This window comes from Rhineura floridana, chromosome 18 (genome assembly GCF_030035675.1).
Source record: "Rhineura floridana isolate rRhiFlo1 chromosome 18, rRhiFlo1.hap2, whole genome shotgun sequence".
In the NCBI taxonomy this organism is placed as follows: domain Eukaryota; kingdom Metazoa; phylum Chordata; class Lepidosauria; order Squamata; family Rhineuridae; genus Rhineura; species Rhineura floridana.
In genome coordinates this window covers 28697937-28723599 of record NC_084497.1, presented here as the reverse complement: position 1 = coordinate 28723599, position 25663 = coordinate 28697937, and the positions used below count along the sequence as shown (strand labels likewise).

General features: G+C 44.6%; 2 protein-coding genes across 3 annotated transcripts in view; both read right to left on the bottom strand.

Annotated features, from left to right (window-relative positions):
* IFFO2 (intermediate filament family orphan 2) overlaps positions 1–18785 on the bottom strand; it is a 46789-nt gene extending 28004 nt beyond the window's left edge. For both annotated transcript variants that reach the window (XM_061600738.1, XM_061600740.1), the window contains exon 1: positions 17680–18785. In XM_061600738.1, the coding sequence (XP_061456722.1) occupies positions 17680–18371 (692 nt within the window). In that variant the 5' untranslated portion in view covers positions 18372–18785. The remainder of the gene's footprint in view (positions 1–17679) is intronic.
* A 1981-nt stretch (positions 18786–20766) lies between these two features.
* The window catches only part of UBR4 (ubiquitin protein ligase E3 component n-recognin 4), a 121248-nt gene continuing 116351 nt past the window's right edge, over positions 20767–25663 (bottom strand). Inside the window, exon 69 of the mRNA XM_061601934.1 lies at positions 20767–20792. Coding sequence (XP_061457918.1) covers positions 20767–20792 — 26 coding nt within the window. The remainder of the gene's footprint in view (positions 20793–25663) is intronic.

The window sequence follows — 25663 nt, the reverse complement described above, 5'->3', positions numbered from 1 at the left end:
CCTAATGGCAAGGCTGCTTGCTCTTAATTGCTTCAGATCTCTTGATGCCCTTGCTTTCCTGAGGTGCACCTGCCTTGGGAGGGTGTGCCTCGCTGTTTGCTAATGCTGGCAAGAGAGTTTAAGATCCTCATGCTCAAACACAACCAGCTTACTTTCCTTAAGATTACTCATGGGCAAGTCTGTAGCAACATGTATAGTAATCCCGATCTCCCCATATCCATCTAAAGAGTCATTTACCAACCACCAGGGCTGTCATTAATGAATTTCTATCAGCCAAGTATGTTGCTGTGGCAGCTGCCAAAGAAGTCCAACTGAAATCCTCCTCTGAAACTTTTTGAAACGCTACCTCCAAGAATTACCACCAAACAAAAATGACACCTATATTCTCATTTAGTCCTTGGGAAAATTGGGGGGAGGGGGACAAGACTGCAAAACGTTTCAAAATCCACAGTAACAAGAAGATGGAAAATAGCTGTAAGTAACTGGAGTAACTACATGCAGTTCAGCAAGATTTCGTTTACATTAAAATACTTAAAATGTATTCCAAGGACAAGGCATGTCAGCCCCTTGCATCTTGGGTTCTTATTGAAACACAAAATTGAATGCTCCATGCAAAATGTTTTAATTTAATGGGAACAGCCGATTCCATTAAAACCTGGCTCAAATGCAACATTATTCTCAAATGAAGCTGTCCAGAGCTCACAGCTTAGACAGATCATCATTTTTCCCACGCAAAAGGAACCTAGGAAGCTGTCTTGTACCAAATCAAACCAGATTAATCCATCTAGCTCTGTACTGTCAACACAGACTGGCAGCAGCTTTCCAGGGTTTCCTGTTGTTCTTAGCTCTACCTGGAGATGCCAAGAAATGAACCTGAGACCTTCTGCATGCAAATCATGCACTCTCCCTCTAAGCTGCACCCCCTCCAATAAGTCTTCTCTTAATGAAGGAGTTACTTTTCAATATGATGCTGCTAGTACCAAGCCCTGTATTGAGTAGACTTAAGTAAAGTTTTCTGAACAAAAGCAGATCCAGCATTTCAAATGAGAATTTGCTAATTCTTTAATAACTATTTCCATACACTGACAAAGATAGATTTAGTGTTCCTTTTGGTGGGGTGTTCGGCAAATACCCTCCATTCTATGTGCCAAGTCAACTAATTGATTTGGTACCAATTCTGACTAATTATGCCCAAAAATGGAAATACTATTATTTCTCCCAATGGTGGAAAGGGTTAGCAACAGATTTCATAAGTCTGGTATGTACACATCAGAACAATGATAATGCCTGGGAGGTGAGCTTGTACCTTGTAAGCACTGAACAATTATGCATGGTGATTAAATTCACCTGGGGGGGGGAAGGGGCAACAACTTGCTGTTGGACCCACAATAAGCACCCTACACTTTAACAAAGCTGTGTTTCTTCCAAGTTTTGTAATAGCAAAAATCATCCATGCTTAAGTTTACAGAAGAGCCAACAGGAATGTGCTGGGTTGTGGTTTTGACTACATTCTTCAAAGGTCTGCCTTTAATTTGAGCAGGGCACACCCCTGTAAGCAGCTCCTGTGCAGGACTTGCAATTCATTAAATACATTTTGGCGTATTGTGGCAAGACCTGAATGCATGCTCTGCTTCAGCTACCACTACAAAGATCTTCCTTGCTAAAAAGCAAAGGAATTTCCCTGAAATAAGAGCTGGGATATTTTAGTCCTAGCCTGCCCCACATGCTCACTAGCTCAAGAGCGCTTCCAATATAATGCAAGCAGGCTGATCACACGGCATTCCCAACACACATTTCCCACTAGAATTTTAAAACTAAATTCAGCACTCTGAATATTAGGCAATGAGCCATTTTTCGCCTTATTTGGATGGCAGCCACCTCATTTAATAGAGATGGGGATCCTCTTGCCATTGAGCTGTTATTGGGACTACAGCTCTCATAATCCCTGACCATGCTGGTTGGGCCTGATGGGAGTCCAGCGACATCTAGAGGGCTGCAGGGTCCCCATTCCTGCCACATAGCACTGATGGCATTGATATGATCCAGGTGACATATGGTGGGTCCAAGCCTGCTTATGATATCCTGGGGCCATAGATGAGGAGAACACTACCCATTTACTGGATCAGGGCTTTAATCTGAATTTATATCCTCTAGGGCTAGCCTCATGTTTGTTAACCTTGGCTGTCCAGGTGCTTCTGGACTACAGCTCCCATCACCCCCAGCCAAATGAGCCAGTGGTCAGGGATGATGGCAGCTGTAGTTCAGCAACATCTGGGGAGCCAAGGCTAAACAACACTGTTCTAGGCATCATGAACTACTTATGTCACGCTCCCCAAATACGAAACTGTAAGGCAATAGATTTAAGAGACCTACCTCAAATATACTAGAAAAGACAATGCCAGGAAAAACAGAAGGGAGTAGAAAAAGAGGAAGGCCAAACAAGAGATGGATGGATTCCATAAAGACCTGAACTTACAGGATCTGAGCAGGGTGGTTCACGACAGATGCTCTTGGAGGTCACCGATTCATAGGGATGCCATAAGTCGCAATCGACTTGAAGGCACATAACAACAACAAACAAACCTCAAATATTTGTGCAATCCAAAGGATGGACCAGAAACAACCTTATTATATTTGAGGATACTTTGAAAAAGAATTACTGCTCTCAAGAACACGCTGAAACATGGTTTGGCAAACAGGACAGATGAAGCAACAGGAAAGTTAGCAGCTTGACAAAGGAAAAGAGACTGTAGCAAGTATTCTACAATGTGTTTTCTTCAAAGTTGCCAAGCCTGAACAAATGCTTCTGAATCACCTTCCTTGCGTTTCCTGAAGGGCAGACTGCAGGGGCGTATAAGTGGGATGAAAGCCAGAAAAGCCTTTGTGTTACTGACCTCCAGATTCAGCAGAAAGGAACTGAATCCAGAGGGGAAAAGAAAAGACGACAGGCAAGACCGTCTCTAGAGAAACTGGCTTAGGGAACTACTCTACACCACATCCTGCAGCACATGATTAGTGGGGCAGTTATTACACAATCTGAAGGGTTTAAAAAAGAAGCAATCCCTGCTCGTATTTAAAGAGAGACTCTTATCAATATGCAGATTTCAGCTAGATCTATAGATATAGTGAATTTTTTAGTTCATTCTCCTGTTTAACTATTACATATGGAAACTTCTCTTTACTGTATATTAAGAGACTTCCTTAGTGCCAAGCAATAACGGTCATCTGTTTAAAACAGCAGTCCCGAGACCGATTCACCTGCAGCTCAAATATTCTTACTGGAGAGTTACACAAATTTCCAAAGAGAATATTCAGCTTATTCCTTTACCCAGGTCACATTCTTCCAAACAGAACAGTGACCCACGGCCATGTCATTACAATGCCATGTCAGCCAGTGTGCCAGCTCTTCAGCAAGAGCCTATTTCTGCAGTTTCAGTCTACCCTACATGGATACATGGAGATGAATGCCATCCCCCTCTGACCAAAACTAGTTCAAAAGTTGCAGTAAGCTCTCCTTTCTTCAGACTAATTATGTGGTAAATTTTTATTCCAAAAATATCCCTTAGCAAACTAAACGTTAACCGCTTTCATATGATCTAAGTCCTACTGGAAAAAACAATTAGCAGTAGGGCTTATGAAACATCTGTGGCAAAAAAAGCCATTCTTTGCTTTCTGTAGTAACTGCAGTTATTATAACTGGAGGTAAAAACAGAATTCTTTTGGCTCACTTTTGAAAGAGGTAATTATTTTGGCAATCTGAAGAGCAGAGGATTAGCTTGCTGAAAAGAGCTCTAGGTTGCAAGATAATTAAATACAAACTCATGTTTTAGAGAGCATTTTCTTGCCTTAGCAATATCTGTATCGCCACATTGTAAACTACCTGTCAGACTAGCTGCATTACATTAATACTCAAGTGTCTACTGAATTTTAAGAAACATTTCAGTATGTTGAAAAAAGTATGATGCAAGATTCTTTACAGTACAGTATATACATGTTACTGGCAACTTTAACCATTTGAAGATTGAGCGAGCGAAGAAACAAATCAGGTTTGTGCATGGTAAAATGTTGATCAACTCAGCTCAGCAAATTCAGCTTGGGATATCTGTTTAAATAAAAAGCATCAAAGCAAAGCTATAACCCCATAGAATTATTTGTACTCCAACGGCTCATTTTCATTGAGAAAAAAAAATGCCACTCCTATTTAAAGACAGTAGACTATCAACAAAAAAGCTACATGTGCCTAAAATAATGCTGGGGCATTTTTGTTCTTGGACAGCTACAAGCAGACTACTATCAATTCAAACGTCAAATACATTTTGAGAACTTCAGATTTCACTCTTTATACATGGATGATGTTTTTAAGACACCCAGCAAGAGGCAAGCTACACAAGGGTTACTGGTGTTTCTTCCACATTCATCCTGGCAACTCATCCGATAGCAATACAGTACAATAAGGTGGAATGGAATCAGCGCAGCACTTGAGCGTATAAGGCTGTCATATCTCAAATAAAACTAAGTTAGTCCCCACCAGCAAAATGTCAAATGAGAAACAGGAAACAGTGCATCATTCAAACTGCCGCAGCATGTTCCTCAATGAAGACTTTCACATGTGTCACAGTTTACTTGGAAGTGTTACAAATAGCAACAACGCACTTGCTTCTGAAAATAGAGGCAACTTATTTTGGTGCAGGAAGTAGGTGCCAGGGAGACAATATAATAGAGTCAGCAACAGCAAAAGCTTTTGTGGGAGAAGATGGTTAGTATAATAAAAAGCACTAAACAAATCTGGTCGCCAGAAAGCTAGTTCACCTCCCCACTGGCACAGGTACAAAGATCTTTATCTACTCAAATAAGCTTCCCTACACTGGATTTCCCTCCAAGCTGGATGACTGGGGATGCACAGTCCTCAAGGCTCTCTTCAATATATTCCTGAATGGTTTGCCCTAACTTTGATCTCCAGGGCAGTGCACTCTCTCTTTTAAGTACTGGCTGTATAATAAAAAGGAGTGCTTTCATATGTCTGTCCCAATGTATTGGGCAGGGCTTAGAACACATGAACCAATAGGAAACAAAAACTGGAGCTGGACCCACAGTAATGTTAATATTGCAACTTCTCCCATATTTACGGCACAATTCTATACCTGTCTACTTAGGGGTAAGTCCCACTGAATTCAACTCTGCACTTACCTCCAAGGGAAGTAGATACAGTATTGCATTTAATTTCTTCATTTCTGAACCAGTTCCACTGTTGCAGGCTTTATGTCAGCCAGGCACAGCAGCCATTTAGCAATCTCTGCAAGAGCATAGACTGGGAAGAATTATAGCACTGAAAATATTACAGCCCAGGTGCTTTTTATTTTAATGCAAAGAACTGGTTGTAGGGAACACACCAGCAGACGTTATGACCTCATTCACTTGTCTGTAGACCAACGTGCAATTACTAGAGTGCCAGATTGGGTCGTGTGCCTGTATCCTCTTTAAACCACAGGGAAGGCAAAGGTAGCAAGAGAAGTTATAAATCAGTCTCCTAAAGCATCGATGCAATATGAGTTTGAGAAGAGAGGGAAAGCAGATACACACATTGAAAATAAAGCCAAATTGATTCATCTGAAAGCAGAAATATATGAGAGAGAGAAAGAGAGAGAGAGAGAGAGAGAGAGAGAGAGAGAGAGAGAGAGAGAGAGAGAGAGAGAGAGAGAGAGAGAGAGAGAGAGAGAGAGAGAGAGAGAGAGAGAGAGAGAGAGAGAGAACTGCAGCAGAAAATGAAAATCCAGCCTTTAAAACAGAGCTAATTCTTCACAGCAACAGATGCAAGCTGGCCCTTGCCATATGCCTATCCTGGAAAGTTATTCAACACATACAGATTTATTTCTACACCAATAAAAGTTTTTTTTCTCTTTTCTTTTTTTGCAAGTCTACATAGCTCAACATGCCACAGCCCCTCACTTCCCTGTACAAAATATTACTAAGGGGCATTTATTATGCCCAATGCAATGATTCCAGCCTATCATTTGTGGCACATATATTAATGCATGTATCCAGCCTGATGCCTCCCTCTAAGCCTGCATCTACGTTCTTCAAAGTGGATTTTAAAAGGCCATCACTAGCCCAGGATCAGATGTGCAGTTGCTACTAGAACCTATCACACAAGCCACGCTCAGATGCAATACTAGCGCTTTGCTCATTTTACCAACAGGTGCAGAAATTTGGGCACTAGTTTATTTTGTGCAGAAACCACTGAATCTTGAAAAATACACATTAAGATTTATTATTCATTTCATTTTTAAACCGGCCTTCATCCCATAGTAACCCAGTATAATCAGATAAAACACATCACAGAACACTGCTTTGATGCATTCAACCCAGCACCAATGGCTAATGGAAGGAAAATATTCACTGTTGGCAAAAGAGGCCACCATACCAACCAACACAGCTGTGAACTGTCTTGTTTATGAATTCTCTCCATATGCCAAAATAGGGAGATGGTAACCGAGGTCTTTAATGACGTTCAACCATTTTAAGAAACCTACCCCAAAACAGAGGCCACTAAGGTCTGCCATTGATGGTAGCTTTTCTTGCAATTATACCCATGGTGACCAATAGGATTCAAATAATCCTAGGCATCTAGGAGTCGGAATGGCTAAATATTTGATTGTAGGACTTTGACTTTTGCCCCATTCCTGCACAGAGAGAGTGATGACATTTTAACAATAACTTTTTGTATGTTTTTATCTGTATTTGTCTTAATTTTTGTAAGCCACCTAAGTCTCAGGTTTTTTTTAATAAAATAGTAATAATTGACCTGGCACTGAAGCATTTTTAGGGAGACAGCAAGGAACATTTCTGCCCCCATGACAATTATTTAACATTTAGAAATTATTTTATTCACTCAGGTTTTCAGTTTATACACTGGACCTTACTTAGAGTTCCAATATGGAGGTAAAGGCGAGATCCTCCTTGCTTTGCTCCTGAACTGTGGTCACTTTTTCTGAGCAACTTGTCAAAGGAGAAAACACTGGGGGAGGGGTGAATCCAACTAAGTTCTACTCAGAGACGACCCAGTGAAATTAATGGGCCTAAGTTAAGCATGTCTATTAACTTCAACGGGTCTACTTCAAGTACAACTAGCATTGGATACAACCCTGGGAAACATTCAAGATTTAATTAATTTTCTTTCACTAGTGTGGGTTAATTTTTTATTCCAGACAATTAAGGCTGGATCAAGCGGACTATGTGAAGCCTGGCAGGGTTACAGCAGCCGGTGAATGAATGTTTGCCACATGAGTGCAGATTACAGTTTGCTAGACATGCCCACACTTAAAATGCATCATCTATGATTCAGTGTCACACAATAATGCAACCAGAGTGCAGATCTGTGTTATTAACAAGCAAAGCACATCGTCAATGGAGACAGAGAACCATGCTCTCAAGCTGCCTAACATTCTTGTTTGTGAAGGAGATTTAGGGACAGGGCTGATGTAATAGGCTATAGATGAAACAATGGTGCATTCATGAGGTAGAGTTCTTCTTCTTTCCTGAGGTTAAAGGAAAAACATTTTCACACAGTTTAAAGTGAAGAGAAATAATCAAGATAGCATTACTAGCAAGTGGCTATGGGGGAGGGGGGAAAGCTTGACAGTTATTGGATTTTGCTGAGCATTTTGTGGTTAGGATCCAAAGAAGTGATTTTATTATTTATTTATTTTATATCCCACCCTTCCTCCCAGTAGCAGCCCAGGGTGGCCAAGTGATGTAAATATGGGAGAAGCACACATGCTTAAGTTGCCATTAGACTGTTTGTTGCTTTTGCTGGAAGAGAATGACACGACTATTTCTCTAAGATATGTGGTAGTAGGGCTTTACTACTCGATTTCCTTGCAGCAGTTCCAATACCAGAGGCGATGTGTTGCAAAGCTTGAGCGGCTTCTCTGTCAATGGAATCTGTCACACTGAACCTGAGCACCACAGCACGGCCAGCTGCACGTGCTGCTCTCTCTAGTGCATGAACATATCCCTCCCCTGGATCCTAGCTACCAACACCATCCCTTTTAGACAGAAGGCAGGACACATCTTTCCACACACACACACCCCTCAAATAATGTTTACAGTGCAATCCTATATTTGGCTACTTAGAAGAAACTCCTACTGAGTTCAATAGAACTTACTTCCAGGTGAGCGTGTATAGAATTGCTCCTGCAGATACCTAAATAATTTCCTGCTTGATGAGGATCAGGGAACAAAAGAAATGCATCATTATTACTGTTTATTAGATTTATTAGTGGCTTGATACCCGGAGGTCCCCAAAGCAACTTACACGCTGTTAAAACAAAAACAAATAAAACATACTATAAAAACATAACAATAAACAAGGAAACAACAGCAATAGCAGCCCCAAGCAGGTTTGGCAGTATTAAAACAAAACAACATCTCAAACATCATCTCAATCTATCAAATGTCTGGGAGAAAAGGTACGTCTACCAGTTGCCCAAAAGATAACAATGAAGGTGCCAGGAGGACCTCACTGTGGAACATATTCCACAGATAGGGAGCCACAACTGAAAAGACCCTCTCCCTTGTCGCCATCCTGAGCCTCCCTCATAATAAAGAAATCCCTGCATAATTTTGTTAAGGATGGTGGCACACCTGATAGGTCTTTTGACAGGGACAAAAAGCCTCTAGAAGCCAGAATCCTTTTGTCATAGACACAACTGGTATATTACTGTTGTAGAGCCACCTACACATACATTTCAAATATTAGACACTGAACTGGATATGAAGAGAAACAGCAATGGAAACTAGGCTGGTAGACACAGTGCTCAACAGGCCTTTAGTAAGGCAACAAAGACAAGAGAGAAAAAATTCTATCAGCCACTGAAAGCTGTTACAGCCAGAGGTATGTTTAAATACTTAAACATAAGCTTGAGCTCTACTGGTTGCACAGCCACTGAGCCAAGCCTCTCAATGCCATTAAAACACATTGGTTTTATTTACTGGCTCGGCAGCTACACACTGTGGATAAATGTCTGAGGGAGAGCACTGAAAGAGATCCTCGTGCTGAAAAATATGGATTGTTTTCAAAAAGTCCTGCATTCAGATTTTAATCAGGGATAACATCTTCACTCCTTTCATATAGATTAAAACACAATACAGATTACAAATTTCCACATGCGCAAGTTTTAAAAGCACAGCTCTATGATTAGTCAACAGTCCTGGGGAAAAAATGAAAGTTGCACAGAAGTCAAAAGGCAAAATCCTGGCAGTGTCCCCAGAAAGCCTGAACCACAGGGGGGGGGGAAGGGAGAAGACGCAACAGCAGCAGCAGCTGAGTTTTACATCAGCCTCCTTCTTACTTTAGCTGCAGACAGTCCAGCAGTTGGACTGCTTTATACAGCCATTTAAGCCTATGATTACACATAATGAAGAGCTAGAAATATCTGGTGTCTAGGTTTCTATTTTCACCGAAGTCTTCCATGCTCATGTCTTGAGATACTATTTGAGCTGGATTTAAAAGCCTGGTGCATCAGCACTACCTTTAAAAAAAGAGTAGGAAGCAGAACAGTTTCACTGAAGATTAGTGACCTAAACATCCAAACGGTAGACACAGCAGGCACTTCAGGAATGTAGGTACTCCGTGTAAGCCAACATTAAAGCCGTGACTTTCTTAATTAACTGCCTCGCTGCAAAAAAGCCCTGTGGCATCTTAACCTACTAACTACTTCGTTTTATGAGCTTTTTGTATGGGGGAGAAAACCCAAGAGCTATATCCTACTAAATTCTATCAGAGTACAGCCACTCAGATTAATGGCCCCAAGCTGGTCATGTCCATTAACTTCAGCGGGTCTACTCCAAGTATGACTAATGCTGGATACAACCCCCAAACCTTATCTACACGGGTTAAGCAATAAAAAAAATTCATAACCCTTTGAGAGTCTTGGCTAGTCTGCCCCAACCTAATGCCCTCCAGATTTTTTTTAACTGCTGATCAACTGGGGCTAGTAGGAGTGGTAGTCCACAACATCTGGAGGGCACCAGGTTGGGGAAAGCTGCTCTTGGCTAACACCGCAGGGCTTATCTGCAACACACTTTGACATGATTAACAACAATATCTTTGCCTCTGCTGATTACAACCCTAGGAGAGATAAGCACAAGAATGTTGGATAAGGAGAAAGTAGACTGACCCACTGAAAGACTATTGAAGCATCAAGAGAAGGAACTATCAGAAGCAGTTTTACAGCATGGTATTTATTGCCCATTTATTCTCCATTCTATTGATTCAGCATCACTGTTTAAGTCTTAGACTAATGCTCACAACAAGGCATCAGCTCACCTAACCTTGACCGTGATGGAAACACCACAACCAAAGGAAGAGAAAAGGCACTCATCAAAGAATTTCTTTAACTTGTCCACCCAGCAACCTCATTTTAAAGGCCATTTTCATTGCATAGTGTCCCTCACCATCTTTAAATTAGGATGAATCTTAACTATTAAAATACTAAGGATAACATCCAATATTATTCATATTCAGAGTAGGCTCATTGAAGTGAAGTCTATTGATTTCAATGGGTCTACCTTGTGTATGACTCCTCATACTGGATATTGCCTTAATTCAAAAATGCCATTAAAGCGAGACACACTCCTAAACTCCCAAAAGATATCCTCCAAAAATCCTAGGATTGTAGTATTTAAGATGTTCTATTAGCAAACCTGCAAACTTAAAAGTTTGAGAATTGGCTCCATTCTGCATTTAAAAACTGACATCAACTTTTTGTATCAAAACTGTGCTTTTAGTATGAACACCTCATTCTGTGGTATGGCCTTTGATATTAAGACAAAACCTCTAGAAAGTTGGAGTGATTAGACATTTTCTCCTTAGACATCCCCCACAAAAGCAATCAGAAATGCCATGAAATTACAGCAATGTAGCACAACTAGGAACATGGTCAGGAAAGTTATAATTTTGTTGGAATTCCTTCTCATATCAAAAAATCATTTGTTTTTTATTGGCCTTTGCTAGTATAACACTTGCATCTTGTTACAGTGATATTTTAACTTAAACGTTGATTTAGACATTCCCAAAATTATTTTTAATAAAAATGTGCTTAAGTTCTTTATATTTGAAAAATGAGAGTTTGTTACTTTTGTCACGCTTTCCCTTTGGCAATGATAACCTTTCCCCTCCCCAGCAGCAGAAAATTTGAAATAATCCCTATCCTCAACTGGACTTTATTAATCTGCCAAATCAAAGTGCAACCTGAGGAAAAGCAATTATTTTCAGCTCAGCCATTATTAACAAGTTAGTTTCTCTCCACTGTCACGACCCAACCGACAGATAAACATTCAACGTCTGGACCAATTAAAGATAATTTTGGAACCATACTATACAAATCCATTCAAGTACTGGAACTAAAGTTCCAGACAGAATGATCAAAAGGCTTTCTGTAGAAACTTTAAAAAGAACAAAACTTTCTTCAGAAATGAGAATATGGAAGATTCTAGAAGGGATTTTCACTAACTAAGCAGTCTTTAGCTGGCTATACAGGGTTATAAATCAAGCCACACACTAAGATCTTACTGCAATATTTATCAACATCACCACAAAAATAAAAACCTAATGATTTTGAAACACACACCCATACCCTAAACATTTTCTTTATGTGCAAAGACCAAATGATACAATAGAAACAACAAGAGGCCTGAGCAATGCCAAGGACTGACTTCTATAAAGCAAAAAAATAAATAAAAATATTTTAGATCAAACATGATTCTTCATCATAAGCATCCAGTTGTGAGGTTATATTTATGTAGTCCCCCTCCCCCCCCAATCAGACCTCACAGAGCAACCTCGGAGCCAAAAAATATTATTTGTTAGACTTGTTGCCCAAAGGTCTCCAAGCAACTTACAACATTTGAAACCTAAATATAAATACACTGCACCATAAAAACAGAACAAACCAACCCCCATAAGAGCCACAGGAAGTGTTGGCAACACACTAGTAACAATATAACATCATTTTAAGTCTGTCAAAAGCAGGGGGGGAAACATAAGTATTTACCTGCTGTTGAAAGTTCAAGCTAGCTGGCTGATCTGAGATATGGCATTTGCCCTTTTGTTCAATGTGTGTGGTATTCTTCATACCAGTGGTTCCCAAACTTTTTTCTCTCAAACCATTTGGAAATTGCTGGGGGTCGTGGCGGACCACTTCATTATTTTTCTGCTTGTTGTAGCAATTGTAATGTACAGCCCTCAAGTCGATTCCGACTTATGACAACCCTATGAATAGGGTTTTCATGAGGCTGAGAGGCAGTGACTGGCCCAAGGTCACCCAGTGAGCTTCATGGCTGTGTGGGGATTCGAACCCTAGTCTCCCAGGTCGTAGTCCTTAACCACTGCACTACATGCTGTGCTGGATGCTGTATGATTTTTTAACTGCATTTGTATTTAAAGACATGAACACACTACATCTACAGAATGCTTCAAAACCAATGATTATATGAAGAGAATCATAGAGCAGTAATCCAACTAACATGTCCTGTCAGCGCAAGGATTTACACTTGCGCAAGGGAACTCCCCTGCCCCACAAACTCCCCATATTTGCTCTGGGGGTTGGGGGGGACCCCTGGAGCTCATTTAGAAAGTGGGTGGTGGGAAGAGAGGGAGACGACGTTTCTGTTGCAAAGCCTTGTGCTGATGGGACAAGTTAACTAGAATACTACCCATTCACTCCAGTCCAACATGAAGTATGACTACAAGGGCAGACAATGTAGCAGAGACGGAGGGCAAAAAGGGGGGTGCCTTTCTTCTCAAGGACCCCCACTCCCTTATATAGGCAACTAAAAACCTATTTTAACAAAGGTTGCTTCTTGCAGCTTTCTCAAGGCAGTTTCGATTGCTACAGCACTCTTCCTACAGAGTCTCATTTGCACCTGCACACACACCATTTAAAAGGTTAAAAAGACAGCATATTAAAGGGTTGATCCAATGTGCTCAAATCTACTTAAAGCATACAGTAAGACCCTGCTGAGATGGCAGGTTAGGGACCAGGCCCCCGCCATAAAGTGGGACCCATAGACTATAATGGGGCCGTTGCGTGAAAATGTCGTAAAATCGCTAAATCGGCTTTAAAGAGGGGAATTTCCCACCGCCGCATTAGCGGAAGACCGGAATGCAAAGCACCAGTAAGCAGGACCCTACTGTACAGAGAATGAGGCTGGACAGGTACTTTCCACCCAATTATTTCTTTTAAGGCAAGCATTACATTAAAACAACTTTGTTTGGATGTGATCCTTCCCCTGCAGTGCTTTCAGTCCAAATACTGCACCAGTGAGCTCATCCAAAGGAGCAAAAAAACCAGGAGAAATCCCTAGTTGGCTTTCGCCACCAAATGATAAACACAGAGCAAATAAACAGATGTATCAGGAATGTTCTTGCCAGAGCTACCTCCATAATCAGGCAGGAACCCACTCCCAGACTGCAGGAGACGACAGAATCTGTCTTTTCCCCAAATGGATTGAGCCGAGAGCCTTTCATATACATTTCCTTCTCAACTTCCCATATCTTAGTATTATGGTGTATCGTCCTTAGGGACATTTTTTAAACCCCTCATTCTTTGGCACGAGGACACGGGCACTCAGATCTCCCAACTTCCATTGCAGTGACACCATGGCTGCTCAGATCAACAGGGCGTCGTCACTTCCCTGGAGAGAGAGATACCTTTGCATTTGATCCCATCTATCCTAAAACACTCATTTCCTCTCTTGCTGCAGCTATGTCTCTGTCAGCCCCACCTTTTCCTACAGCGATGATCAGAAAACCTATCTATGAGCCAACACCTCAGAGGGAGATTCCCTGACCCATTCATACAGCTATCTTGCAATTATAAGAGGACTTTTGCAATGCCCTAACTGGTACACCAGGCAGAGTATCCACCTCACGAACATTACCCCAATGTCAAGGCTCATACATTCTATTCCCACACCACACTGGAACACCCAGTTAATGCCACAGTATTTACACTGGACTGCCACGCTTTGCTCTTCATAGTACCGCCATAAGCTCCCCATGGAGCCTCCTCACAATCCCATTCTCTCCCCCTTCACCCTCCAACAGCCTCAGACCTTATACTGAAGGGGAAAGGCTAAGACCAAAACTGCTAGTCTGTTTCTTCCATGACAAGAAGCCCACTGAATTAATCAGCCAGCTGTATGAATTAATTCATGTGAAATACAGCACTCCAGCCCGCTACTTATCATTATCAGGTCTACCCCAGGGCCCATCTGAAATCATTTGTCACTTCCCCCAAATCACCACTTTCTTTTCTCCTAAAGGAAGATGGCAAGAATTATATTCTAACACTTACTTTTTTTTGGTCCCCTGATGTCCAAAACGCCACCCTCCCCTTCCCCACCCCCAGGAACTCACTTCCTGCTCTATGGGCTCGTGTGTGGGGGGCCAAGAGCAGAAGGAAGTGGTGCTCCAACCCACGTACATCATCTCCACCCTTCCCACTTGATGCACTGCCCCCCCTTCCTAGCACATACCAAAATCCAGACGGCCACCGGCCATCTCAGAGACCCTCCTCATTTCTATGCGGCATCAAACCCCTCCCTCCCAGCCCATTATCGACTCTCCCCATACCCATCACCTTTCCCAAGATAAACTAAGAAACACAAAGCACTGACATGGATAAGTCGTAGGCGCTGCATTATGACTATGACTTTCTGCCAGAAGGACCAGGATTTTTTTTCTTCACGCTGTTATTTGTGGAAAACAACTAATCTTTGCATTGCTCCCATGAGCCCTAGAGAGTAAGAATTGCTGTACTAGTTATTACTGGCATCCTTCTCGGTCTTAACTCCTGCACCACATGCACCCCCATTTTGTAAGAGCCTGATGGTGGCGTATCACCCCCCCTTTACTTATTCACTTCCCCTCTGGCAGATTCCTGCCCTCCTCTCTCCTCCCTTCCCCCTCACTGATTAATTGGAGCCTCTGACTCCTACCCTGCAAGTACCTCTGAATGGCTGGGATATCCCACGAACTGGGATAAATAAACAATAGCCTAAGTAGTTATCCAGAGGCCTAGACAGACACGGACCAAGTGCCCTTTGGGCAATCTTTGGGGCAGGACCTTGCTTTCTCACCATCCAATTCCAAATTCCCTCTTTCCAAACCTGCCCTTCCCTCATCCCTTTATTCATTAATTTCCTTCCTGTTCTTGACCATATCCCTTTCTTCTCCACTCCAAGGAGGCCTCTCTCCTCTATTTATGTACTCTTTTCCTGCAGATTTTGGCATCCTGTCTCTCCCCCCCAGCCCTGCATTCCTAACAGCTCTCTCTTTATTCACCCCCCCTTCTTCATCCATCCCCGTCTCCCATTACCCTCCTTCCCATAACCCCCTTCTTCTCCCTTCCTCCAACCTTTCATCCCTGATTGATTCCCCTCTCTCCTCCCCAATTCCTATTCCCTCCCCATTTCTCCACTTCCTCTCCCACAGGCATCCCCCAACCACTATTCATTTTCTCCTCCCCTTTTTACTCAGTCGTTCCCTTTCCTTCCCCCCCCCACTTCCTCTCCCTCTCTATGCCCCCTCCCATCCATTCTCCAACCATTCCTACTCAGTCTTCTTGTTTCAGTTGTTCTTTTTCCCACCTGATCCTTCTCCTTCCTTCCCCTTCAGAACTCCCTGCCTTCTCCTTCACTGCATTTCTTCTGCACCACCAAATGACGGGGAGAAGACCGACTTCCTCCGCCTCTCTCTGAAAAAGCGATGCTCCCAAAGGATTGGGAGAAATCTGGAACCAAGGAAGGTTACTGTCTTCTTCACTCCCCCCATCTAATAACCACCCAATGCTAATTTTATAAACAGCATAAAGGCAGAATACTAAGCTAAGTCAAGAAAGAAATCTTCCACATAAACACCCCATCCATCCATCCATCCATTGACACCACAGAGCTGTTTCCTTGCTTAGGAGGACCACAGTCCCTTTTCTGTTGCCATCCACCTACTGCTGCTTTCCTTAGCTACCTTGTGTGCACGGATGGAAAGGTGGAATATATCAAAGCCACAATCTTATGCACCCTTAATGGAGAATAACACACAATGGGAATTACTTCTGAGTAAACATGTATAGATACTGTAGATGTAATTAATCTTCCACATACACTGCAATTGTTCAGGAATGGCAAAGGAACGGCTTCTTCCACCCTACACCCCCTTTCAATTCATCCAAATATCATTTTATTGGCATTTCAGATTGCAGGCAATATGAACCCACCCACCCCAATTTAAAAAAAGCCTCAGAGATTTATAAACCCACTTATTTTATATGGCCTTCCCCTAAATAAGGCCTTCGTTTACAGAGAGCCATTTTGCGATAGGCTTTCTATGAGTGCAGGAACGTTACAATGTTGTTTTGTTTTAGCTGGCCTGTCTTTTAAAGTGATTGTTAATGCTGCTGTTTTACACTTTTGAAGTTTATGCTCTGTAAGCTGTCATAAGTGGAGCTACAGCCTCAAAAAGGTGGCCTATAAATAACTTTACAAGTCAGGGATGTGGAACCTGCCTGGCCCTCCAGAGGTTGTTGGACTTCAACTCCCATCAGCCCAGGAAGCATGGCCAGAGGTCAAAGAGGATGAGGAGAATTGGGATTCAACCACATCTGGAAGGCCACAGACTTCCCACCCATGACCTCCATGAAACGTACCCGTGAAGTTATTTCCAACTTGTAGAATAAGTAAATGGGTGAACTAGCAGACGTAAAAGAAAATGAAGTTTTCCAATTAGAATATATAAGTGAATAATAAACTGGAAATTTAAAAGAATGTCTATAGCCAATCTGGTGCCCTCCAGATGTTGCTGGACACCAATTCCTGACAGCCAGCATGGCTAATGGTCAGGGAGGAGGACAACAGGAGTTGTGGTCTAGCAACATCTGGAGGGCTGCAGACTCCCCAAATAAAGGGTTGTATCGAATGTTGGACACCCTTGGAGCAAACTCATTGAAATTAAGGACCATGACTAACTGCAGTCATCAGTTGCTTCAGAGGTCCAGTGAACAACTGGACTCTTTCATGCATTTGAATCCTCTCAATTTCTCCTTTGTTTTCTTTTATGGGTTTATATATTGCTGTTGTATTGGTCTTAGGTAGCAATTTTGTTTCAATTATATATAGTTTGTTTTAGAATGTACACCACATAGGGATTTTTGAAACATTAGGCAGTTTATTAAAGCTTTTAAATAAATAAATATATACAGCTTAGGCTCATTCATTTCAGTGGGTTTACTCTGAGTAGCACTTGGCTGAATATCGCCGAAATATCCCCACCCCCACCCCAAGCACAGCCAGGTTTTGTCTGTCAGTCACCTCAAGTGCACCCAATGGGAAAGATGGCCTCGGGCGCCCTCAGCACCACCTCCCAATTCACGTGTGCTGTCTCCACCCGGGATGCACGTGTCTTCCCCTACCAGCGGCCAACAATTCTCTTGTCATTCCCATGCACACACCTACGTGTTGCCCCCCAACCCAATCCACATCACTCCCCCACCTTACCAGTCCAGCACAATCCACGTGTAATTCACATGCACACATTACGTGTCACCCCCCCCCAAACACGACCAGCGCGTCATTCACACAATTCGCGAGTCGGGCCGCGCTCCCCAATTCTCCCCCACTCGCCTCCTCTTGTAGTCGTCCCTCTCGCGCTTGACTTTGGCCAAGACGTTGTAGAGGGCGCGGATCTCGGGCGTGATGGTGTCGATTTGGACGCCGACGCCGTCCGGGTGCATCCAAGAGACGCCGGGCCCCTGCAGGGTCTCCAGGCCGCCGCCGTCCGTTCGCCGCACCTGCGTGTAGCTCCAGATAGTGCCGGGCAAGCGGCTGCAGTGCTGCTGCGAGGAGTGCGACGGCGGGTGCGAGTGCGAGTGCGGCAGCTGCGCGGCGGGCGACGCCGAGAACGAGGAGAAAGAGGCCGAGGAGGGCGGCGGAGGGTGAGCAGCGGGAGGGTGAGGCGGCCCCCCTGCCGCCGGCGTGTAAGGCGGCATGGAGGGCGGCGTGGGGTCGGTCTGGACGGCCTGGTGCCTGGGGAAGCGCTTGTAGTGGAGGCGCCGCTCGCGCTCGCTCAGCTGCTGCGCCTGCAGCTGCTTCTCCAGCAGGCGGTTGCGGCGCTCCAGCTCGTGCACTTTGGCCAGGAAGCAGCGGAAGCGCACGTTGAGCCCCTTCAGGAGGTGGATGTTGGAGCCCAGGTCGTTCCGCAACGCCGTCGTCACCGGAGGACCGCCGTCCTCCCCGTCGCCCTGGAGCAGCCCCGGCGAGGACGGGAAGCCAGCGCGCGCCGCCATCTCGCCGAACAGCATCGAGTTGAGCATCATCTTCCGCCCGCCCAGAGCTCTGCCCTTCTTCGCTGAGGTAAAAAAATGTTTTTGTAAAAAATGTATTTCTCTCCCGGCGCCGTCCTCGCTTTTCCTGAGATATATCTATATATTTAAAAAAGAGTTATTTCATTATTACTGTTATTTTGTTATTATTATCGGTGGGCCGTTAGGATTCGGCCGTTGGGAGAATAACGGCCGCCGCCGCGGTGAAATTCGAACGCCCGAACATTCGAAGCGGCCATCCTCGCTCGCTCGGCCCTCGGGGTGAAAATGGACTCGCGGAGGGACCAATTGGGAAGAAGGGGGAGGGGAAGAAAAAGAGGAAGATGCGCCGGCGCGGCTCGCGCTGCTGCTAGTGATGTCGCCTCTGCAGCGCTCGCCGGCTACTAAGCCAAAGGCGGCCACTGAGCGGCTTTGGGTTGGCTCGGGAGGGGGCGGAGACTGGGCGGCAGAGGCCGCGCCCACTCCCGCAGCGTCTCCTTTCCTCCGCTCTCCCGGTGCGTTTGCTCCGCGCGCACACGCCCCTTCTCGCTCTGAGCTACGCCCCCTCTCCGCATTTTCCACGCCCTCTCACCTCTTCTTGCCGCGCCTCCGCCTCGCGTCCTTCCCTCTGCGTTGCGGTCCTTCTCCGGCGTCGGCCACGCCCCCTCCTGCGCCGCGTGTGGAGCTCAGGCGTCGCTCCACGTGGACCCCGCCCACGGCGCCCCGCCCTCTCGCGGGCCACGCCCACGCGCCCGCATGGGTTCAGACATGTGCTCCGCGAAGCGCATTAATCGCGTTGCATTTCTAAAGCCATTAAAAAAAAAAGTGACGCGTTTTGGAGGGGTTGGGAGAAATCGAGTTTGCCTGGGATTCAAAACGTGGCTGATTTCGTGCTGAGGGGTAGGGGGAAAACGCTTTGGGAATCACTATCTTAGGCAGTTTTCCCCAGTGTCTAGCTGAAATCAGCTTCCCTGCCATTTCCACCCATTGGAACAACAGAGACCAAAAGGCTGCATGACAGGCAAGCTCGCAATCCCAGAATCCTTTGCCCTGTTGCAGGGATCATTGCAGAGGGGAGCCTGGACCTAGAGTCATCTTGAGAAGCGTGTGTGAGTGTTTTCTTTCTTTCTTTAGCACATTTACATCCTACTTTTGGCCCCAAGAGCTCAGGGATGACAAATACGGTTCTGCCCATTTTGGTTTCACAACAGCCCTGTAAGGTAGCTTAAGCAGAGAGATAGTGACTGGCTCATAGTCAACAAAGTGGGCTTTGTGGCTGAGTGGGGATTTGAACTTGGGTCTTGACAGTCTTAGTCTGACACTCTAACCACTATGCCACACTGTCCAAAAGAAGAAGGGCTGAGCAGTTGGGATGAAAGGAAACAAAGTCATACAGGCTGCAGACACGTCATACATTTCCAGCAAATGCCTTCCCCCAAAGAATCTTGGGAACTGTAGTTTAAGGGTGCTGGGAACTGAGGGGCAGTTCCCAGGAATCATGTGCTGTAAATGTTAACAGTCATACAGATTATGGGAAATGTACTAAAGGGAGCCCAGGTAGCTGCTGTCTGTCTGAGACCAAATGCAGCCACCAGCCACGCAGTGTGTTTTTGCATTCCCAGGCAGGCAGCAAAATCAGGGTCGTCTTCTTCCAACCCCCTGTAAGTCACCAAACATGACCGGGGTGGGTGGGCTGCCTTTGGCTTGGTAGAGCACAAGCACGAAGGCCTGCACATCAGTAACAGCTCCATTGTCATCGGAGAGCGGAGATTCACCACCCAGCCTCCAGGCTGTCCTTCCCCACATTCATTGCCCCCCTTCCCGCCTTCCCTTTCCCCCCAGCTGCACAGAAGGAGCATTGTGTTCGATTGGAGAGGCTGCCTTTCTCCACTGGCTGCATTGAAGTCTCCTGCAGCCACTGCTGACTTACTGGGAAGTGAGACAGCTTGGGCATTGTGAAGTTCACACAGGACATTGTGGGGAGCGGGGGGGGGCACTGAAAAAATAGCTTGTTTTGCTTCTGCTTGAGAGCACGTCCAGTCTCAGTACAGTTCACGGCAAAAGAGCTGGCAGAGTTTATCTGACCTCCATGAAGACCCAGCTTTGATTATAATTAAAATCCACACGGTTCATTTCTTAGCTGCAAACACACACACAAGTACATTCCCTTTCTCTCCAGTATTAATACAGCTCCAGTAACAATAGTCTTGCTTTATTAACAAATGCCAATAGAACCAATATAGAATTAGTGTTTAGGAAACAGTGCTGCCCCCCATGAAGTTCTCAATTCTTAGAGAAGAAGCAAAGTCAATCACAGAAACATCAGCTTGTCAGCCAACCCTTTGCTTTTTACATAGGCTGTGTAACAGCCCCTGCTCTATCTGCAGCCATTGGCTGAGCATCTTTGATGTCATGGAATGCTCAGGGTGAAGGTGCCTGCGAGAGAATGTTGACAGGCAAACAGTCCACAGAATTAGGAGAAGTGAAAGGTCAGCTTGGGTGTAGAAAAAGAAAAATCTACCTACAGAAGGTCTGTATGCTATGGGCAGATAAAGGAATTTAAGGGATTAGCGCCAGCTATTGGCCAAGAAGCCAAGAGAAGTGGAAGCAGGGGTGACTTTCATGTTAGTCCCCTACCTCCATGTTTTTTTTTTTCAGGGTGCACCTGCTCACTGTCTCACGCCACCAAGGACATGTTCTTGAACTGGGGGGGGGGTGTCACCCGGTTTGAAGAAGTCAAGCATGAATTGCCTGGAAGGAATTTTGGGTTTGGCTTCTTTAAGGCGTAGCACTTTCTCTCAGGTGGAGAGGCGGAGTCTGCCTTGTGTGTTCTTGGCATACCTTAGGCATGCAAGCTTCTGTCATTGTTCTGCTGTCTGTTTGCTGAAATAATTGCAGGAGGTGGGTGAGAGACAGGCATTACAGAGAGGTGTGCGTTATTGCCATATAGAGTCATTGGGGTGCCTGAATGTATGCTTTACCAGCGTCATGTCATGCTGACCATAAACCGGGTGCAAGGGTGGTGCCGGTAACCTTCCTAAACATTGACCTGCTGGCAATTAAAAACTAAGAATGGACATGTGAACCTCCATCCTAGTGTTGCCGTCAGAGAACTACTCGAAAAAGAGAAGGAAATGCGTAGGCAGCCCAGATCCTGGAATTAGAAATAAGATTGGGGGCAAAGGCCCACCCAAATTAATGAATCCTTTTTTTAAAAGTGCAGGATCCAAATTGACCAAATTGAAAAAGTGCAGGATCCAAATTTTCAGAGGTTGCCTCAGCCAAGCTCTTGAGTTAGCAGGTTCGGTTCAAAAGGATGGCATTGACAAGGGGACAGTGAAGATCTTCTTAACAATATGCTATGCGAAGGACTTTCTTTTGTCAGTCCTGCATCTTCCAACTTTCAGTTCCACTGGATGTCCACTGACTTTTCTCTAAACTAGAAAGCCCCAAATGCGGCATCCTTTCCTCCTAGAGGAGTTGCTCCATCCCCTTGATCATTCTGGGTGCCCTTTTCTGAACCTTTTCCACCTCTACGATATCCTCTATTGATGGCCCCAAATTGTTCTGTATTGCTGCTTTTTAAAATGATTATTGTTGACTGCACTGTATTTTATTATGTATTTATATTGTACTGTTGAATTTTAATATGTATGTCGCCTAGAGTGGCTTCGGCCAGATAGGCAACACAAAAATTAAATTTATTATTATTATTATTATTATTATTATTATTATTATCCTTTTTGAGAAGAGACAACCAGAACTGTACACAGTATTCTAAATGCAGCCACACTGTAGATTATGATGTCAGCAGTTTTATTTTCAATACCTTTCCTAATCATTCCTAGCATGGAATCTGCCTTTTTCACAGTTGCTGCTATCCACTATGACCCCAAGGCCTCATTCTTGGTCAGTCACCGCCAGTTCATACGCCAGGAGCACGTGAAATTAAATTATTTGCTCCAATATGCATAACTTTATACTTGTTTACATTGAATTGCATTTGCCGTTTTACTGCCCATTCACTCAGATTGGACAGATCCTTTCGGAGCCCTTTGCAATCCCTTTTTGCATTAACAACCCTGAACAATTTAGTATCATAAGCAAACTTGGCCATCTCACTGCCCACCCCTAACTCTAAATCATTTATGAAGAAGTTAAAAAGTACAGGTCCCAATTCCGATCCTTGGGGGTGGGGGATCTACTTTCTACATCCCTCCGTTAGGATAACTGGCCATTTATTCCTACTGTCTCCTATCTGTTTCCTAGCCAGTTCCTGATCCCCAAGAGAATCTTCTTCCATGACTGTGAGCTTCCCTGTGGCACTTGAGAGTGCTACGCTGAAGGGATTTGTGGTTTTCCCCATTGTGGCATTTTTTGCATCTAAATTTGTAAATTTAAACTGTAAATTTGACGCAAGCTGCAGAGATGTTAGTCAAACAACCATCATAGCTGAAGTCCATCGTGCATGTTCCAAGCTCCAGCTGAATGCCACGCACATACATCTAGCCAATGGAGAAAGCTGCACTCAGGAGCCCCTTCATCATGCCTAGCTACTGGGAGGAAGGGCGGGATATAAATCTAATAAATAATAATACTGAAAGTACCTTCCTCCCGTATCCAGTGAAATTTTTGTTGCTTTCAAATTATTTGTCTTGGATTTTAATTGTTGCACAATCAGTTTAAATCTGATAAAATATAAACAATGTAGGTACTCTTCTATGAGAAAGCCAATGTGTGGGAAATCAGGTTTCAGAAGAATAGATTAATTTCAGAGATTCATTTCAGCTTGTATGATAACTCTTGCATATAATTTGTAAAAACGAATGGGTTCAAGAGTTCCTAACAATCCAGGCCCAACAGCTTCTGTGAAGTCTCTTGACCTAACTTGCCTCCCCTACCTGGGGGGGGGGGGAAATCTGCAAAATGAGAAAGAATGCAATGCCCAGACAGGAGCGGTCCATCAAGGGCAATGGACAAGAACTTGCATGTTCAGAGGAAGAGCACCAAGTTGACTTCATCAGCAGTGACTCAGAGCCTGCAGCCCGAAAAGCAGTGGCTTTATAGCCTAACCCTAAAAGGCTGCACCTCTGTGTTCTTTGCCGGGCCGGGCCGTGTTTAAACTGCCAAAGTGGGAAGAAGGAAAGGTGGATGAGTCACACAGGTGATCCAGCCTTGTTGCCATATAAAGAACAGGGCCACTTTGGTATTTCCTGGATATCTCGCCCATAATTCAGGCCCAGCAGCAGCAGCATTTGCTAGGACCCCACCTGGCTCTTTCACCCAGGCAGCGATAACAAAGAACAAATGACATCACCGGCAGGTTGACTCACAGATAATCTGGCTACCAACACAACAAGCAATCAGTTGGCAAGATGGAAAGGATTTGGCCAAGACCTGCAAAGATAAGATTGAACTGTCTAGAGAAAGCAAAACTCTGAAGATAACCAGGACTGCAGAGCCAAGTTTGTTTATTGACTGGTTTTAAAACCTTTTGATCAACTAAAAAGGTCCCCTGGATTAGATAAGCGGCAGATTGCTTGCATGAGGAACAACTAAAGCAGTGTCAACTTGGAAGAGTTGTCCCTTCTCTTATATGCAGTAGCATCTATATCCTGCCTTCCTTCTGTCATGGAATCCAAGGTGGTACCCGTGTGATTCACAAGCTCACCCATCTAGGCACTGACCAGACTCAGACCTCCACAGAGTTAGCAAGGCAATGGCCTCATGTGCCTACAGACCACTCCCTGGGGCACAGTCCCTGAGTGACAGCAGCTCCTGTGTGGTTCCATTGAATCATCCAGGCTGAGGGACTTTGAAATGGGAAGACTAAGGACAGAGGAGATCATTGCAGAATAGTCAGAATGTAAATATGGGCAGCCTAATACATTTTGCTTTTGTTTAAATACATTTTAAAAAATTACAAATTTTAAAAATAAGGGCCCCACACTTGTCACGTATTCCAGTGGCCAGTTTCCCCTAGGGGGCTGAACAGTGTGGTGTAGTGGTTAGAGAGTTGGACTGGGATCTGGGAGGCCAGGGTTCAAATCCCCACTCGGCCATGAAGCTCACTGGGTGACCTCACTGCCTCTCAGCCTAACCTACCTCACAGGGTTGTGAGGATAAAATGGAGAGGGGAAAACCAGGTATGCCACTTTGAGCTCCTTGGAGGAAAGGTGGTCTATACTGTAAATGTTGTTGATGATGATGATGATGATAATAATAGGAGATGGATGCAAGTTTCCAGCTTCATGAGCAACTGGGCAGAGACTCACCCAAGCTAGTTCTTTTGAGCAACAGTTGAATACTCAGGGAAGAGGCCTGGTCATATCCCTACCAGCCCATCCACACCGTTAGAGCTAAGATGCTCTCTGGATTGCTCAGCAACCCTTTGGAACCCAGAGCAAAATGATTCCCGCTCTCTTTCTCGCTGTTGCGCTCCCACACACACAAATAGGGGAACTGGCGTTTCCACTGGGGTCTGTCCCTGTTTCGGCCTGTTCCCTGCTGCCCACTTACCTCTCCTGCTTTTCCAGCTCAGCTCCATGCTCTCACCTGCCTTGCATCTGTGTCTGGAATGCCTGCTGTGGTACCGATGGAATGTCTTCCCTTCCTCATCTCCACTCCAAGGGTTTGGCTCCAACAGCCAGACTTGTACTGCTCCTCAGATGGGGTCAGCCAGCAGCAGCCCTTGGTGGCAGTGGTATAGTGATGGATTTGGAAGCACAGGAGCTCATCATGGCAGCCCCCAGACCCGAGTCCCCAAGCAGAGTTCCAAAATGTAGGACGCTATGTTGACCCATCTCTCTCTCTCTCTCACACACACACACACACACAAGACAGCAGTGCATAGCATAAAACTCAATTTGGTAGGCTCAGCTGAAAGCCATTCAATGACTTCCTCTATGTCAGTAGTGATACTTGAAGGCCTTGTTATCACCCCATTCGCTCATCAGTGCAAGGAGGGTCCATCACGTATCCTGGTGCTTTGGCAGATGACATCATTCCTGTTCGGTGGGAATGGCGGTGGAGTCCCAAAGCTGCATGCCTCCTCCAACGACATCTCTGCTTGACAGTCCCCAATGGCATCTCCAAGTTGGGTTGGGAGAGACTCCTTGTCTGAAACTCAGTCTAGAGAGCCTCTGCCAGCCAGTGCAGACAATAGTAAACTGGATGGACCAAGGGTCTGACTCAGAAGAAGGCACTTCAAAGTGGCTTCCCAGAAAAGATAAGTGTCCGGAGCTCTGGAGTATGTTGGCTGCACAACTTGGTTAACTAGAAAATAGATTGCTGTATCGTATCCCCAC